The sequence below is a fragment of the Peromyscus maniculatus genome, chromosome 7, assembly GCF_049852395.1.
Source record: "Peromyscus maniculatus bairdii isolate BWxNUB_F1_BW_parent chromosome 7, HU_Pman_BW_mat_3.1, whole genome shotgun sequence".
NCBI lineage: Eukaryota > Metazoa > Chordata > Mammalia > Rodentia > Cricetidae > Peromyscus > Peromyscus maniculatus.
The window spans coordinates 34,410,200-34,427,428 of NC_134858.1; the positions used below are offsets into that span (position 1 = coordinate 34,410,200).

The 17,229-nt window shown below is 39.4% G+C and overlaps 1 protein-coding gene across 10 annotated transcripts in view; it reads right to left on the reverse strand.

The window, feature by feature from the left end:
• Ccdc15 (coiled-coil domain containing 15) overlaps positions 1 to 17,229 on the reverse strand; it is a 77,723-nt gene that overhangs the window by 21,399 nt on the left and 39,095 nt on the right. For 5 of the 10 annotated variants that reach the window (XR_013052690.1, XR_013052692.1, XM_076576021.1 and 2 more), the window contains exons 12-13: positions 15,378 to 15,473; positions 13,461 to 13,564 (exon numbers count right to left, since the gene is read on the reverse strand). Coding sequence is in view for 5 of the 10 variants with exons in the window: in XM_076576021.1 (XP_076432136.1) it covers positions 13,461 to 13,564; positions 15,378 to 15,473 (200 nt within the window). In the remaining 5 variants the exon portion in view is untranslated. The remainder of the gene's footprint in view (positions 1 to 13,460; positions 13,565 to 15,377; positions 15,474 to 17,229) is intronic. The other 5 variants (XR_013052694.1, XR_013052693.1, XM_076576024.1 and 2 more) reach the window with 2 other exon arrangements.

The following is a 17,229-nucleotide window of genomic DNA, read 5'->3' on the forward strand; positions in this document are numbered from 1 at the left end:
GAAACTAAAATAAAAACATACAACTAAAAATAGGGGTTATCTTTTGACTTCCTGGACCTTCCTCCTGCGCAATTACAGAAATTTGCCAACACTAATAACATGCTCGAATAAATGCAATTCTTCTAAGATGAAGAAACAGGTTTATTCGTAAGTGAAAGAGGTGCTCTGCTAGAAAAATAACTTCTCAAGGAAATTAAGTCTGCCTCTTTGCCCCACAGGACTAAATCTAAGTCTAATCTAGCACAGTCTCAATCTTTGTCCATACTGTTTTCCTGTTCAACACTTTCCAGGGCTCCTATTCCCTGACTCTGAAAGTAGTATTCCTTAGCAATTAACTTAACAAAGGCTGGGGATACAGCTCAGTTAGTAGGATGCTTGCATGGCATAAACCCTGGGCTGGACACTTGGCAGGGCAGCTCACACCTGGAATCCCGGCACTCAGGAGGGAAAAGCAGGAAGTCCAGAAGTTCAGGTTTATCCTTGGTTACAGAGACTTCTAGACCAAGCTGAACTACACAAGATCCCATCTCTAATGATAATGATAACAATGGGAAGAAGAATTTAACATTTCCTACTGGAATCTCTACTGGATATTTTTTCACATACCTAAAGCCCATCCATATGCCCCGGTCTAAATGTATCCTCTCCTCATACCTCCTTCCTGGAGATGTATTTAACAGTACTTCATTCACTTGGTAGCACGAGCCACAGATTTCCTTAAATCCCCTCTTCAAACTGCCCTCTACTCTTTACCATCTCGGCCTTGTCACATGTGACAAGCCATGTTAAAGATTTCTAAAAATTAGGAGATGGAGCCACCAAATCTGGGATAAAGGCCCAGTTTTGCCACTGGTTAAATGTAATTTTATGGCCGGGCAGTGGTGGCGCACACGCCTTTAATCCCAGCACTCGGAAGGCAGAGGCAGGCAGATCTCTGTGAGTTCAAGGCCAGCCTGGTCTACAAAGCCAGTTCCAGGAAAGGTGCAAAGCTACACAGAGAAACCCTGTCTCGAAAAAACAAAAACAAAAACAAACAAAAAAATGTAATCTTATGTTAGGCAGATCACTTAACCTTTCTAGGGCTCATTTTCTTATCTTTAAAAACAAAAGGGATAAAATCTACCTATCAAGTCATTGAAATGAGCAAATGAGCCTACACCTCTAAAGTATTCGATGTCATACCTAACAGTATAAACATTCAACGACTGGCAGTTACTGCTACTGTGAAGAATGGCTGAATCAACCGAACCCAGCCATTTGTGTAATGCAACTGACTCACAAGGGTTTAATACATACTTTTAAATTAATTTCACTCTCTTCTTGTCTTATTTCAAAAACCTCCTAGCAGTTAGTCTTATCTATTCCCACAATACCTCTAATTGGGCTCCTAAGTGTTCTCAGTATAAAGTCCAACTTCCTCCTGACACACTAAGCTCTTTATGATCTTGTCTTTATGTCTTAAGGCTTACATCTTGCCATTTATTTAGCTCTGATCACAACAGAAACGTCATACTGTCTCACAAATCACCACTTTTGCAATGCCAGTCCTTTAGGCTATAATTCCCATCTCCTCCTTCCCCATTCAAATTCCATCTTTATCTCATGCCAATCCTAGTAATTCTTCAATACCTAGGTTTAGGAAGTCTTCCCTTTCTGCCACCCAAGCTATCAATTTTGGTTTAAAAACGGTTTCTGTACTCCCACATATTCTTTTGACTAACACCTATTGAAAATGCACCATGTTTCACATTCTATGTCCAATTCATTTAGATAAGATACTACCTTATTTTAATCAACACAGAGCCTTTACAAAGATACATAATATTATCCTCATTTTATAAGGAGGTAGGAAGAAGAGCTGGGAGTGGATGCCTTGCAACTCTTAATACAAAGCATGATGGTGACCCACTTATTTATCTGTTCCCTATTCCTCAGCCAAATCTACCCTGTAGGTTTCTTGAAGACTCTATTGTGTTTATCATTTCTCATACCCCAAATCTAACACATTTAACAGTAAGTAGTAGTGCAATAAGTAGTTGCTAAATTAATGGAAATCATATCATTTAATTCTTATAAGCAGGTAATGAGAAGCAGTTATCAATTCATGCTTATAAAACCGATCCATGATTATTTTAGAAAGTGTTTTTTGCATTCAAGTTAAAACACACAACCTCCATCAGAGGACAAATATTTAATTCCTTCAACAAACAAAAAGCAAAAAAAAAATTTTTTTTTTAACTATTTGTCAACAAAATCATTTTAAGTCTTCTGATGCCATCTGCAAAACAATCAGTAACTTTCAAATTATTTTCTAAGGTCAAGAGTATAAATCTAGAACAATATGAAGATTATCCAGTAGAAAACAGTGATAAAAGCCTTAAGCAGATGTTTTTAAGGTCAGTAGTCTTGCTAAATAAACATTCTCTACTGATTATGCCATGTGTCATAAGACTTAGGTTAGACATCAAGCCTACAGGGAGACATATTGGTTTCAGTTAAATGAATTTATTTAACTGAATAATGAAGATATTCAGCCAGAAGGAAATTGCTCCTAAAGTCAACTAATGAAAAAGAAGAGAGAGGGAGAGATGGGGGAGGGGGAGATACAGGATCTGTCAAAGTAACATGGTTCAAGTCTATGATTCTAGCACTTAGAAGGTTGAGAAATTCAAGGCCATCTTTGGCTACTCAGGGATTTTGAGGATACCCTGGGCTACATAAGATTCTATATCTTGAAAAACAAAATAGGATGGAGAGATGGATCAATGTTAAGAGCAGGTATTACTCTTGTAGAAGACCAGAGTCCAGTTCCCAGCACCCACCCACATCAGGCAACTCACAACTGCCTGTAACTCCAGCTTCAGGTAATCCAACACCTGTTGTATTGAGTACAGAGCACCTATACTCGGGTGCACCGGCTCACACACAGACACAAAGGCTCAAATACAGACATACAGGACCACACACAGGCACACATGCATATACATACTTAAAAATAAATCTCTAAAACAAAAAGCAATGAGGTGAAGGTAGTAAAGAACTATTGCCGGGCGGTGGTGGCGCACGCCTTGATTCCCAGCACTCAGGAGGCAGAGCCAGGCAGATCTCTGTGAGTTCGAGGCCAGCCTGGGCTACCAAGTCAGTCCCAGGAAAGGCGCAAAGCTACACAGAGAAACCCTGTCTCGAAAAAAAAAAAAAAAAAAAAAAAAAAAAAAAAAGAACTATCACAAGGAGGAGAAAGGGAGTAAAGGGGAGAGGAGGGAAGGGAGGGAGGAGGAGTAGAAATAACATAGGGGTTGGGGATGTAGCTCAGTAGTCAAGTGCTTGACCAGCAGGTGCAAGACTAGGCTCTAGGCCTGAGCTATGGTATAGCAAAAATAATAATTACATTGGGCATGACAGCTCAGAGCTGTACTTACTGCACTTAGGCAGGTGGAATCTGAGAGCAGTCTGGAGTGTACAGTGAGATTCCATCTCAAAAAAGCAAGGGCTAGGTGACCTTAGTGGAGCCCTCTGATTATGTGGTGCCTGAGCTATCATCAGAACTGACCCATTTGCTAAGCCCCTTGGTATCCCTGGCCGGAACTCACTATTACTATGTCCAGCTCCCTGTGCTCCCAAAGTATCTCCATTCATCAGAAACAGGACTGATGACAGTCTTCTTTAGGGTGGCTAATTTAGTAGTCATGGTCCTCCAGCTCCCAATTATTTAAACTATATGCCACACTTTCATACAAAATTATACAACTTAATAGAGGGGTCATAAAAAATTGGCAACAGTGAAAGGTTTCTAAATACCTAATGATGAAAATTCAAAATTACAACATGACGTCCCCACAGCCTTGAATTTAGTGCCATTGAATGAAGTGCTTCAGCAGAGATTTGAGAATACTGTTTCGCTGCAAAACTGCAATGTTTTTCATAGAGTTTCCTGTTCTTAAAACAAAGACCTTCTGTATGTTCCTATATCATTCCTCAGGGTATAATTATATCTTAAGACTGTATGTATCACCTAGTAAGTTCCCAATTAGTAAATCTTTAGGCTGTATTGTGTTAGAATATTTTATTTTTAAAACCTGTTGTTAGATTTGCTAACTTGAGTTTCATTTTAAAACTATTAAATACAGGGGCTAAAGAGATGGCTCATTTAAGAGCACTGGTTGCTCTTCCAGAGGACCTGGGTTCAATTCCCAACACCCACATGGCAGCTCACACCTGTCTATAACTGCAGTTCCAGAGCCTGACACCCTCACACAGACACACATGCAGGCAAAACACCTATGTTCTGTTGTTGAACATAACAACAACAACAACAGAAAACTATGAAATACATTTTGTCTTGGGATTGGCAAAAAATTTCTGGTAACATCTAACAAGGCCCTGGACACATTTCAGCCATTTTGTACTATGTATTTATTTGAAATGCATTCTCAGCATTAATGAGAATATCAAACTATCAACTCTGAAAAAGGTTGAAAATCTTCTATGTCCTGAAGGTCAAATATTCAGGTCAATGCTTAATTATTTATGTATAACTAAATAAGTACATCCATTTTATTAGTATGAAAATTTCCTCTTTAATATGTGGCAAAAATTTATACCTAAGAAAATAAATATATTCTACTTATAAAACTGTGTATCCAGAGTTGCATAAAAATAGTTACTGAGAATAAAAAGTCTTGCTCAAGATGATTCCTGCTTCACTCCAGCAATAATTAACTTTTCATCTTCTTTCTCCATCTGTCCTCTACTTATTAAACATTGTGGCAGCAAGAGAGTCCTTACTGTAATTTTTATTAAATGCCAGACAAAATATTAAGTGTCATATATATTTCTCCATTTCATTCAATCCTCAAACTAGAAGATAGGTGTTAAACCCATTTCAGAGGGCTGGGTAGATAGCTTGGTGCACAGAGTGCCTGCAAGCATTAGGACCTGTGTAAAAGCCAAGTGTGGTAACCCCCAGCACTGGGAAATGGGAACATGAAGATCCAAGGGGCTAGCCTAGTCAAAACATCAAACTCTAGGTTCAGTGAGGGACTCTGTCTCAAAAAAAAGGTGGAGAGTGAGAGAGGTAGACACTTGACATCACCCACCTCTGACCTCTATATGTCCTACCCACCCCCCACAAAAAAATTTACAACTAAGATCATACTTAATGGTGAGAAACTGTAAGCTTCCTTTCTAAGATCAGAAACAACCAAGAATGGTCCTTCAACCATTTTCTCTCAACATTGCATTGGGAGTCTTGGCAAATGCAATCAGACAAGAAAAGGAAATAAAGGTTAGAGGCTAGGAAGGAAAGGTCTTTTGTTCAAAGATGATATATTCATCTACACAGAAATTCTGAAAGAATCACCAAAACCACTCTTGGAACTAAGAATAACAGCAGGGTTATATAAAAAGTCATTTTCCTATATGTCAATAAGGAACAAGGAAAAAGCATAGTGTAAAAAATTATGTTAGAGAGAAAAAGAGAGAGAGAGAGAGAGAGAGAGAGAGAGAGAGAGAGAGAGAGAGAGAGAGAGAGAGGGAGGGAAGGAGGGAGAGGGGGAGGGGGAGGGGGAGGGGGAGGGGGAGGGGGAGGGGGAGGGGGAGGGGGAGAGGGAGAGGGAGAGGGAGAGTGAGAGTGTGAGAGAGAGCAAGCCAGCGCTGGAGAGAAGGCTCAGCAGAGGACCCTGCTTTGATTCCCAGCACTCACATGTCTGTAACTCCAGTTCCAGGGGACCTGACTCCCACTTTTGGCCTGTGTAGGCAACAGTCATGCATGCATGTGGTACAGAGACATACATGTAAACAAAACACTCACACATAAAATAAATGAATCAATTTTAAAAATCATGACAAATTATAAAGCTAAGTGCTACAGACATGCTAGTTCTCCCAGCCTTGTCTACAGAGCATGGGATTCCAGTATAATTCAGCAAGTGATCCTATAGACGCAGTTACACTCATTCTAAAGTTTGTGAAGAGGTAAAAAGATACCTCTTGTAGGTACCTATTGTAAAGTTACAATATAAGAGGATAAAAATGAAGGAGGGCTGAAGACACAGAAGTATATAAATACAATCAACTGACCTTTCAAGAAGGAGCAAAGGCAACATAATGAAGAAAAGATAGTCTTTTCAATAATGGTGCTGGGGAAATCTTCATCCAAAAAAAAATTACTTTAAACAAAGACCTTGTATTTCTTATAAAAATTTAACTCAAAATATGCAGCCAGGCATGATAGCACTTATCTATAATCCCAGAGCTTCAGTGGCTAAAACAGAAAGACTATTGAGTTCAAGAGCAATCTGGACTATACTGCAAGATCCTATGTTCAAAATCACAAACAAACAACAACAAAAACCCACCTCTAAACTAGGCATGGTGGGATCAAGAACTGTAATCTGAGCACTGAGAGGAGCAGGGAGGAGGGACAGCAGGTTGGGATCATTCTCAGATACACTGAGTTCCAGGCCAGCCTGGGCTTTGTCTTAAAAAGCAAAAACAAAAAAACTCTCAAAGTGGTTTATAGTACCAAACATAAAAACCACATATCTCCTAGAAGATACTAGAACAGACAAAGCTATATGATTTAGATATGGCAAAATTAATCCATGAAAAAGCTAGATCATTAAAATCTTCTGCTCTGGAAAAGGCAATGTCAAAAGAATAAAAAGACACGACAGAGACTGAAAGAAAGTATTTAAAACAATTTTACAAAGACCTTGTACTCAACATATACATAAAAACTCTTAAAGGAAACAATGCCATTGAAAACAGAGAAACAGAGCTGGTTCTTTTTTTTTTTTTAAATATATATACATACATATATATATATATATATATATATATTATTTTACAATACCATTCAGTTCTACATATCAGCCATGGGTTCCCCTATTCTCCCCCCTCCCACCCCCTCCCCTTACCCCCAGCCCACCCTCCATTCCCACCTCCTCCAGGACAAGTCCTCCCCCGAGGACTGCAATCAACCTGGTAGACTCAGTCCAGGGAGGTCCAGTCCCTTCCTCCCAGACTGAGCCAAGTGTCCATGCATAAGTTCCAGGTTTCAAACAGCCAACTCATGCAATGAGCACAGGACTTGGTCCCACTGCCTAGTTGCCTCCCAAACTGATCAAGCCAATCAACTGTCTCACCTATTCAGAGGGCCTGATCCAGCTGGGGGTCCCTCAGCCTTTGGTTCATAGTTCATGTGTTTCCATTCATTTGGCTATTTTTTTTCAATAATTGAGTAAAACTGAAATTTATTATAAGCTACAGTCATCCTAGGGACCTCCATGCTATATATATAGCCTCTATGGTTCTATGGGTTGTGGTCTGATTGTTCTTTATTTTATATCTAGAATCCACCTATGAGTGAGTACATACCATAACTGTCTTTCTGGGTTTGGGTTACCTCACTCAGGATGATTTTTTCTAGTTCCATCCATTTGCCTGCAAATTTCATGCTTTCATTGTTTTTCTCTGCTGAGTAGTACTCCATTGTGTATATGTACCACATTTTTTTCATTCATTCTTCCGTTGATGGGCATCTAGGTTGTTTCCAGGTTCTGGCTATTACAAATAGTGCTGCTATGAACATAGCTGAGCATGTATCTTTATGGTATGAATCAGCATTCCTTGGGTATATGCCCAAGAGTGGGATGGCTGGGTCTTGAGGTAGTTCGATTCCTAATTTTCTGAGAAACCGCCATACTGATTTCCACAGTGGTTGTACAAGTTTACATTCCCAACAAAAGTGGAGGAGTGTTCCCTTTGCTCCACATCCTCTCCAACATTGGTTGTCATTGGTGTTTTTGATCGTAGCCATCTTCGTTATGTGTGCATTTAGAGCTATGAATTTTCCTCTTAGCACTGTTTTCAGTGTCCCATAAGTTTGGGTATGTTGTACTTTCATTTTCATTGAATTCTAGGAACTCTTTAATTTCTGTCTTTATTTCTTCCTTGACCCATTGATGTTTCAGGTGGGCATTATTCAGTTTCCATGAGTTTGTGGGTTTTCTATAATTTTTGTTGTTATTGAGTTCTAACTTTAAGGCATGGTGGTCTGATAAGATACAGGAGGTTATTCCAATTTTTTTGTATCTGTTGAGATTTGTTTTGTGTCCAAGCATGTGGTCAATTTTTGAGAAGGTTCCATGGGGTGCTGAGAAGAAGGTATATTCTTTTGTGTTAGAATGGAATATTCTGTAGATATCTATTAGATCCATTTGAGTCCTAACATCTGTTAGGTCCTTTATTTCTTTGTTAAGTTTCAGTCTGGTAGATCTATCTTTTGGTGAGAGTGGTGTGTTAAAATCTCCCACTACTAATGTGTGGGGTTTGATGTGCGTTTTAAACTTTAGTAGAGTTTCTTTTATGAATGTGGGTGCTTTTGTATTTGGAGCATAAATGTTTAGACTTCATCTTGGTGGATTTTTCCCGAGATGAATATGTAATGTCCATCCTGGTCTCTTTTGATTGATTTTAGTTTGAAGTCTATTTTATTAGATATTAGGATAGCTACACCAGCTTGTTTCTTAGGTCCATTTGCTTGGAAAACCTTTTTCCAGCCCTTTACTCGGAGGTAGTGTCTGTCTTTGGAGTTAAGGTGTGTTTCTTGTATGTTGCAAATGGATGGGTCCTGTTTTCTTATCCATTCTGTTAGCCTGTGTCTTTTTATAGGTGAGTTGAGACCATTGATATTGATGGATATTAATGACCAGTGATTGTTAATTCCTGTTATTTTTTTTTTTGTTGTTGTGTTGTGTTGTCCTTCTGTGGTGTATGTTGGTGTGGGATTATCTATTGCTTGATTTTTCATGGATGTGTTTAGCTTCTTTGGGTTGAATTTTCCCTTCTAGTGCTTTCTGTAGGGCTGGGTTTGTGGACAGGTATTGATTAAATCTGGTTTTATCCTGGAATATTTTGTTTATTCCGCCTATGGTGATTGAGAGTTTTGCTGGGTATAATAGTCTGGGTTGGCATCCGTGGTCTCTTAGTGTCTGCATGAGGTTTGTCCATGATCTTCTAGCTTTCATAGTCTCTATTGAGTAGTCTGGTGTTATTCTGATGGGTTTGCCTTTATATGTTACTTGGTCTTTTTCCTTTGCGGCTCTTAATATTTTTTCTTTGTTCTGTGTGTTTAGTGTTTTGATTATTATGTGGTGAGGCGACTTTTTTTTTTTTGGATCCAGACTATTCGGTGTTCTGTAAGCTTCTTTTATCTTAATAGGTATTTCTTTCTTTAGGTTAGGAAAGTTTTCTTCTATGATTTTGTTGAATATATTTTCTGTGCCTTTGAGTTGGTATTCTTCTCCTTCTTCTATCCCTATTATTCTAAGGTTTGGTCTTTTCATGGTGTCCCCAATTTCCTGGACGTTTTGTGTTACGACTTTTTTGTCTTTATTGTTTTCTTTGACTGACGAATCTATTTTCTCTATCGTGTCTTCAGTGTCAGAGATTCTCTGTTCCATCTCTTGCAATCGGTTGGTTATGCTTGTTTCTGTAATTCCTGTTCGTTTAGTCAGGATTTCTATTTCCAGCATTCCCTCAGCATGTGTTTTCTTTATTGTCTCAAATTCATTTTTCAGATTTTGGAATGTTTCTTTCATCTGTTTAATTGCTTTTTCTTGGCTTGATTTGATTTCTTCCCATTTTTTGTTCATTTTTTCTTCCATTTCTTTAAGGGAGTTTTTTATTTCCTCCTTAATGGAGTTTTTCACTTCCTCTTTAAGGGAAGCTTTTATTTCCTCTTTATGGGAGTTTTTTATTTTCTCTTTAAGGAAAGTTTTTATTTCCTCTTTAAGGTAGTTTTTCATTTCCTCTTTAAGGAAAGTTTTTATTTCCTTTTTGAGGGAATGTTTTATTTCTTCTTTAAGGGCCTCTATCATCTTCTTAAAGTCATTTTTAGGGTTGATTTCTTCTGTTTCTTCTGTCATGGTATGTTTAGGTCTTGCAGGTGTAGAATCACTAGGTTCTGATGTTGCCATACAGGTCTTTATGTTGTTGCCTGTATTTTTGCACTGGCGTCTACTCATCTCTTCCTCTGTGCAGTGCAGGTGGTGTCTGTGTCTGAGAGTGCCTCTCTTGTTCTAATTTTTAGTCTTGGTTTAGTAGGGGTTCTTGGTTAAATTGGTGCTATTGGGCTATTTCTTCAGGGACAGCTGATTTCAGTCGGTGAATTATATACTTATGATTCTGGTGATCTGGTTTGGTGGCTGGGTAGCGCCTTCTTCTGTGTTCCCAGATCATGTTTTGTTCATTCGTCAAGTCCTCAGCTGATCTTGTTTCTTCAGACTTTAAACTGTAGGCATCTGAATCCTCTCCCAGATGGGTTTCAGCTGAGCAGGGTAGTCTCACCAACACCTCCAAGTTGTTGGGTTTCACAGGATCAGCAGCTGGGCCCTGGGTTGTCCTCAGATGGAGTGTTCAGATTCATTCTGGTTCCGACCCATGGAGATAGCTTCTTCCCCAGGTGTTGGGGTTAGGGGTGTCCCTGTTCCAAGCTGAGTCTGCTTGTCTCCGTCCCTGGGCCTGTCTACCTCTGCGGTCCGCCGCCGGGCCTGTATGTCCCTGTCAGCTGCTGCTGGGTCTGTCTGCCTCTGCGGGCCACCGCCGGGCCTGTGTGTCTCTGCTAGCTGCCGCTGGGCCTGTATGTCTCTGCTGGCTGCGGCCGGGCCTGAATGTCCATGTCGGCTGCCGCCGCTGGGCCCGTCTACCTCAGCGGGCCGCCGCCGCAGGCCTACCTGTGTCTGCTTGTCTCTGCTGCTGGGCCTGTCTACCTCTGTGGGCCACCGCTGGGCCTGAATGTTCTTGTTGACCGCTGCTGCCAGGCCTGTCTACCCAGAGCTGGTTCTTTACCTCTCCTGACTTGCACATGGTGCTGGAAGGCTCTAGGCATGCTACTGGAAGAGGAAACTACACAACATCACCCAGCTACAAACTTTCTTGCCCACAACAGAGGCCTGCTCACAAGCTACACTGATGCCACAGTGGCACAGCTGTGATGGGAGTAACTGACCACCTTTTGATTAGTTTCAAGGCCAGCTCCACAAGAAAGAACCCATACCCGACTCTGCTAATGTGGCCAAGAACCTAAGGCTAGACAGGTCATGAGCCTGGAGGAAAACCTAGTACTACTATCCTGCTAAAGGAACAAAGTGATAAAATGATTCCTAATGACATATTGTTACACCTATAGACAGACATCACTCAGCCTTCATCAGAGAGGACTCTTCCTGTAATAGTTGAGAATTAACATGGAGATCCACATCTGGACAATGTGCAGAGAGTGAGAGACTTTGGAACAGTCAGCCCTAAACAGGATGTCTTTACCAAACCCTTCCCCTCAAGGCTCAGAAGTCTATGTGAAGAAGAGGCAGAAAGATTCTAAGAGACAGCCAGAGGTGGGGGATGACTCTAAGGAAACAGCATTTTCCAGCCTCAAGGCTGATACACATAGGAACTCACAGAGACTATGAAAGGATCTGCACAGGTTCAAACCAGAAAATCCCATAACCAAGAAGGGGACACGGACACAAAGTCCCACCCCCATCCAAGAAGCTATTTGCAACTGATACCTGACAGGAAAGGAAAAACAAGTTTTTTTCAAATGGAGTCTCACTGGGTGTACCAACCACACTCAAGAGCAGGGCCCATGCTTGGGAGTAGTTGACCAACACAAAACAGACTCCATGGATTTTTGTACACTTTGTTTTGTTTTGTGTATATGTGTTTTATTAGTTTTATTTTTTAGTTTGTTTTGATTTTTTAAGTTTGTTTTGAGAGAGAAAAGAACATAAAGTTGGGTGGATAGGGAGGTGGGAAGAATCTGTGGGGAGTTGAAGAGAGGAAAAAATATGATGAAAATATATTGTATGAAAGAAGTTAATAAAACTATAGAAGTCAAAAATAGAAACAAATGACTGAATTACAAAATAGGCAACAGATCTGAATAAATATAGCACCAAAGAAGATATCCAAACGGCAAGTGAGCATATGAGAAAATACTACCTGCATAGAGCATCAGGAAACTGAAAGTCAGAACAGCGAGATACCACTGTTCCAACACAAACTGATTAGAATGACCAGACCACAAACACTGACAACACCAAGTGCTGACTTTGCATATGATCCCAAAATCACACTCCTTCATATTTACCCAAATGAACCAGTAATTTAAGTCCTCAGAAAAATTCACACAGTAGTTAGAGTACCTTTATTCAAAACTGCCAAATTTTATGAGCAACAAAGATGTCCTTCAGCAGGTCAAAGGATAACTTAAAACAGAGATACATCAAGAGGGAAGATTATTATTTGATTTTTTTTATTATATATGTTTTTAAAACAGCTATTTAAATGACCAACAAGTTGGTTCAGCCAGTAAAGGTGTTTGCCACCAAGCTTGACAATCTGAGTTTGAGCCTTAGGATGCAAGAAAACTGACTCTCACAAGTTGCCTTTCTGACCGCCACATGCATGAGTGCCCTACACACACACACACACACACACACCACACACACACACCATTTTAAAAAGAAACAGCTATTAACCCATGAAAAGGCAATGAAAGAACCGTAAGTGAATATCAATAGCTATAAGAAACTAACCTGAAAAGTTTACACACGCATTGGAGAAGGAGAAAACACAGAGCCAGAGGAGAGGTGAGCTGTTGCCAGGGGTGAGGGGCTTGAGAGGGAGGAAATGGCACAGCACAGGTTTCCAAGGCAATGGAAATAATAATCTGTATGATATGCGTGTGAACACATTTTATTACTATATACTTGAATATACAACACCAAGAATGAATCTTAAAGCATGTCATGAACTCTGGGTAATAGCGTGCTGATGTAGGCTCATCAACTGTAACAAAATGAACTAGTGGGAAAGCTGTGCATGTCTGGAGGCAGGAGGTATATGTGACCTCTATTGCTTAATTTTGCTATGAACTAAAAACTAGTCTAAAAAAATTAAGTCTAAAAAAAAAAAAAAAATCAAACCAGGAAGGCACGGTAGTGCACCTACAAGCCTAGCACTTGTGAGACAGATGCAGGGAAATGCCTACAAGTTTGACGTTAACTTGGTCTCTATAGTGAGTGAGTTCCTACAAAGTGAGATTCTGTCTTTAAAAAAAAGAGAGAAAGAAAAACATTATATACACATATATGAAATACATGTATAACTTACATCTTTAATTCTTTATCTAGATCAAAAGTGACTATTTCCAAGCTCAGAAGGCAAAACCACAAAATTATTGCCTGATTATTTCTCCTCCTCTCTCTCTTTTTTTTGGGGGGGGGGTAGTAAGTGGCGTGGTAGCTGGAGATTGAACCTAGAGTACTAGGAATGCTAAGGATGTGTTTACCACTGAGCTATACCCCAAGCCCAAACCTGATGATTTCTAGCCCTTAGTCCTAGCAAGCATTGCATTAGCTTAACTGTCATTTAAGAATGAGAATCAAAGAACTTACTTTTCAACTCTTTTCTTTTGTTCCCTTTGTCTGTTTTGTTCTTTCACTTGTTCTCTCTCAATATCCATGAAAAGCCTCCTGTGTCTCAGGTATTGCTTTTGACGCTAAAGGAAAGAAGTTAAAATTATCTAGCCTGCTCACAGACAACTTTGTAAAGAAGGACAAATTCTTATTCTAAAGAGAAGAAAACTATCAGATAATGAGGTTACATGTGGTAAAGTCATTAACTTCCTCTGCATCAACAACAGTATACACAGTAAGAAAATTAAGTTTCCAAGTACATAGCTACTTTGTTAATAGACAAACCAGTGAAAGTGCAAATTTAGTTTACCCTTAGTAAAAGCTGAAACAGTTAACATCATCTGAAGAAAAAACAGTGTATTAGTTTGCCCTTAGTGTAGTCGACTTGTCAATAGTACCTAGGAAATTGTTATATTTGACACAATAAGGTAATACTATATTTACTCTGTGTTCTCAAGCAGTATCATAAAAGCAGGGCCGCAGAGAAAAAAAGGGAGGCATTTTATAATAGAACAATACCCCATTTAACTTGTAAAGACTAAAATCACATCACAAAGCCTAGCCACATATGATGATGAGAAGTGCAGAAGGGATGAAGTATATCAGGGTATCATGCTCATAAACAGAATGAGCATAATAAAAGCAAGTGCTACTATACTGTGCACGATCTGTTTACTTCTGGTTTTACATACTCTCTTTCAAGGACACAAGCTACTCAAAGGGACAACGTATCTATACATACACTAGGTCAGTATATAACTTGTCTGATAAAAGAACCTTAATCTGAAGAATAACTCTCATTATTGAAGATGCATCAAAAATGTTTCTTTTCTCATCTGACACCGGCACATGGCCAGGATAGTACTTTCTAACTGAAGGGGAAGGGCAGCCATACATTTAAAGTATTCCTTTAAGTAAGTTATAGTGGCAAATATATACAGCTAGAGAAATTTACTTGGATCAAATCTTTGACTTCACACAAGTGCACCTTAAGTCCTAGGAGTTTAAAAGAGAAGTTAAGCATATTATAATGTCTTAACATCTTTGGAATTTGTGGGTTTTTTTTTTCTGTTCTTTCTTTTTTTAAAATATTTATTTTTATGTGTATGGATGTTTTGCCTGCCTGTATAACTGTGCACCATGTATGTGCAGTGTCCAGAGAGGAGTCGGATCCTCTAGGACTGGAGTTACAGATGGTTGTGAGTCACCATGTGGGTGATGGGAATTGAACCCAGGGCCTCTGGAAGAGCAGTCAGTGCTCTGAACTGCTGAGCCATCTTTCCAGCTCCCTAATTTTTCTTTTAATATTTATTTATTTTTATTTTATTTAACACATGTATTTTCTCTATAAGGCACATAATAGCCTTCCCCTCCTTCTACAACTTGTGCTAGGAGTTGAATCCACACAACCTTTCTATGCTTAGGAGAGAGAGTATATTAGCAGGATAGGTGGGGGGGTAACTTAACCAGAGAAATCACCAACTTTTTAGAAAGCACAAAAAATGCATCAAATACGGCACCAAGTAGATTGCAAAAAGCTGCTTGTTTGTGATATGAGAGCTGAAACAGTCCAGCTGGCAGAATGCATTTTGGGTTACTCAAATCTTTCATGTCTCTTGTGCATGTTAGCAAAGTATTTGGCCTGTAATGTAGGCCTGTGTACCATTTGCATACAGTGCCTGCAGAGGCCAGAAGGTATCAGATCCCCTGGGACTGGAAATATAGATGGCTGTGAGTACTCATTTAGTGACTGGGAACTGAACTTAGTTCTCTCAAAGGGCAGCACATACCGGCTGAGTCATCTCTCCAGCCTCAGAATTTCTGTTGTTTTAATGAGTTAAACTAGTGAACTGCTTCCAACTTCACACAGAATTCAGAAGCAGCACCACTGCATACCTCTTTCTTGTCTTCTTCTTGATCCACTCCAGACTGAAATGCCAGTAGAGCGTGGTATTCAGTGCTCAGTCCTGATCGATACTCCTCAAACACCTGCTACAAAGTCCAATTTACAACAAGTGACAAAACTGCTCAAGTTCTGTGACTCCTCTTGGTGTGTCTGTCCACTGACTCTTCCTTAACTGGTATGGCATGGCAGAAACTGGGCTCATTACCTACTATATCTTCTAGAAAAACCATGTTGGTTGGTATGCGTACCTGGACATTTTATGTCAAGTAATAATTTCTACTTTTAAAAAGTTATTTTTCTTTAGTACTAGAAGCAGGACTAATGACCTAGACTGCTCCTGGCAACAGGATTTTTTGGAGGTGATGAAAATGTTCTTATATTGACTGTGGTAAGGTTTGCCCACTCTGTGAACACTCAAAAATTACTGAATTGTACATTAACTAATCTTTAGTATTTGTACTCACCATCATATTTACAAACTTGCCTACTTGTTCCCATTGATATGTAACCCCAACACTCACAGTGCTTATGTAGTCCTTGGCAGACATGCAAAGATATGAAAGATTTGAGTAACAACAAAAATGCATGCTGCCAGCTGATTCTCTTTGTTTCCACCCTCATACCACAAACAAGCATCCTTTCTACAATCTACTTGGTGACAAACTTGATGTGTTTTTGTGCTTTTTGTTGGTGATATCTCTGTTTAAGATGACCTCCTCCCCACAGCACACTGCTGATATATTATCCTTCTCAAGCACAGAAAAGTTATGGTGTGGATTGAATTCCTAGCACAAGACATATGTGTGTGCAAATGGGGGTGGGGTGTTGTTGTTGTGATATGCCTTACAAAGAAAATACATGTTAGATTAATTTTATTTAGGTTTGAGTCTGATGATGCTGGCTGAGATCAATGTTAAGGGATCAACCACATACATTTTCTTTTTGTGGTGCTGGGGTTAAAACCTGGGGGTTTGTGCATGTGAAGCAAACACTCTACTGCTGCTGCTGAGTTACATCCCCAACCCAAACCTTATCAATTAAATCAGGACCTTTAAATGGAAATATCTAAAACAAATATAATATGTATATTAACTAAATGACTATAAATAAGCCCTGGTTCATATGGTCAAATGCTCTAAAAAAGGAAACCAAGATCATTCACTGGGGAAAAGATAGTCTCTTCAAGAAATAGTATTGGGGAAATGGACATTCACATGCAAAAAAAAATAAAGGTCGGCCCTTAGTATAAACCATCTACAAAAATTAACTCAACATGAATCAGATCAAGAGACGTATACATAAAAAAGCAAACTATAGAATGCCTAGAAAGAGGGGAAAGCTATTTAACACCAGATTTGGCAATTTCTTGAATATGATACTAAAAATATAGGTAACATTAGAAAAAATGAATTGGACTACATTAATACTTGTATAGGAATGGACACTCTCAGAGTAAAAAGGTAACATAGGAAATGGGAGAAATCTTCAAATTGGATATGCTTACAATATGAACTATGTGTGTCCCCCCCGCCATATGTTCATATACTAGTCCCAGCTGTTGGTGCTATTTGGGTAGACTTTGGGAAGCTTATGAGGTAGGGCCTACTTGGAGGAAGTAGCCCATTGGGAGTGTGACTTTCAAGGTTATAATGAGTCTCTAGTCCCTTCCTCTCTTTCCATCTACCATGACTTGAACACCCCTTTCTTCCACATATTTCTGCCACAGTGATGTTCTTTCTGTTCAAGAACTTGGAACCAAGCAACCATAGAGTGACCCCTTTCAAAATCATGAACCTAAATAAATCTTTCACCCTTTAAGTTATTATCCCAGATACCAGAAGT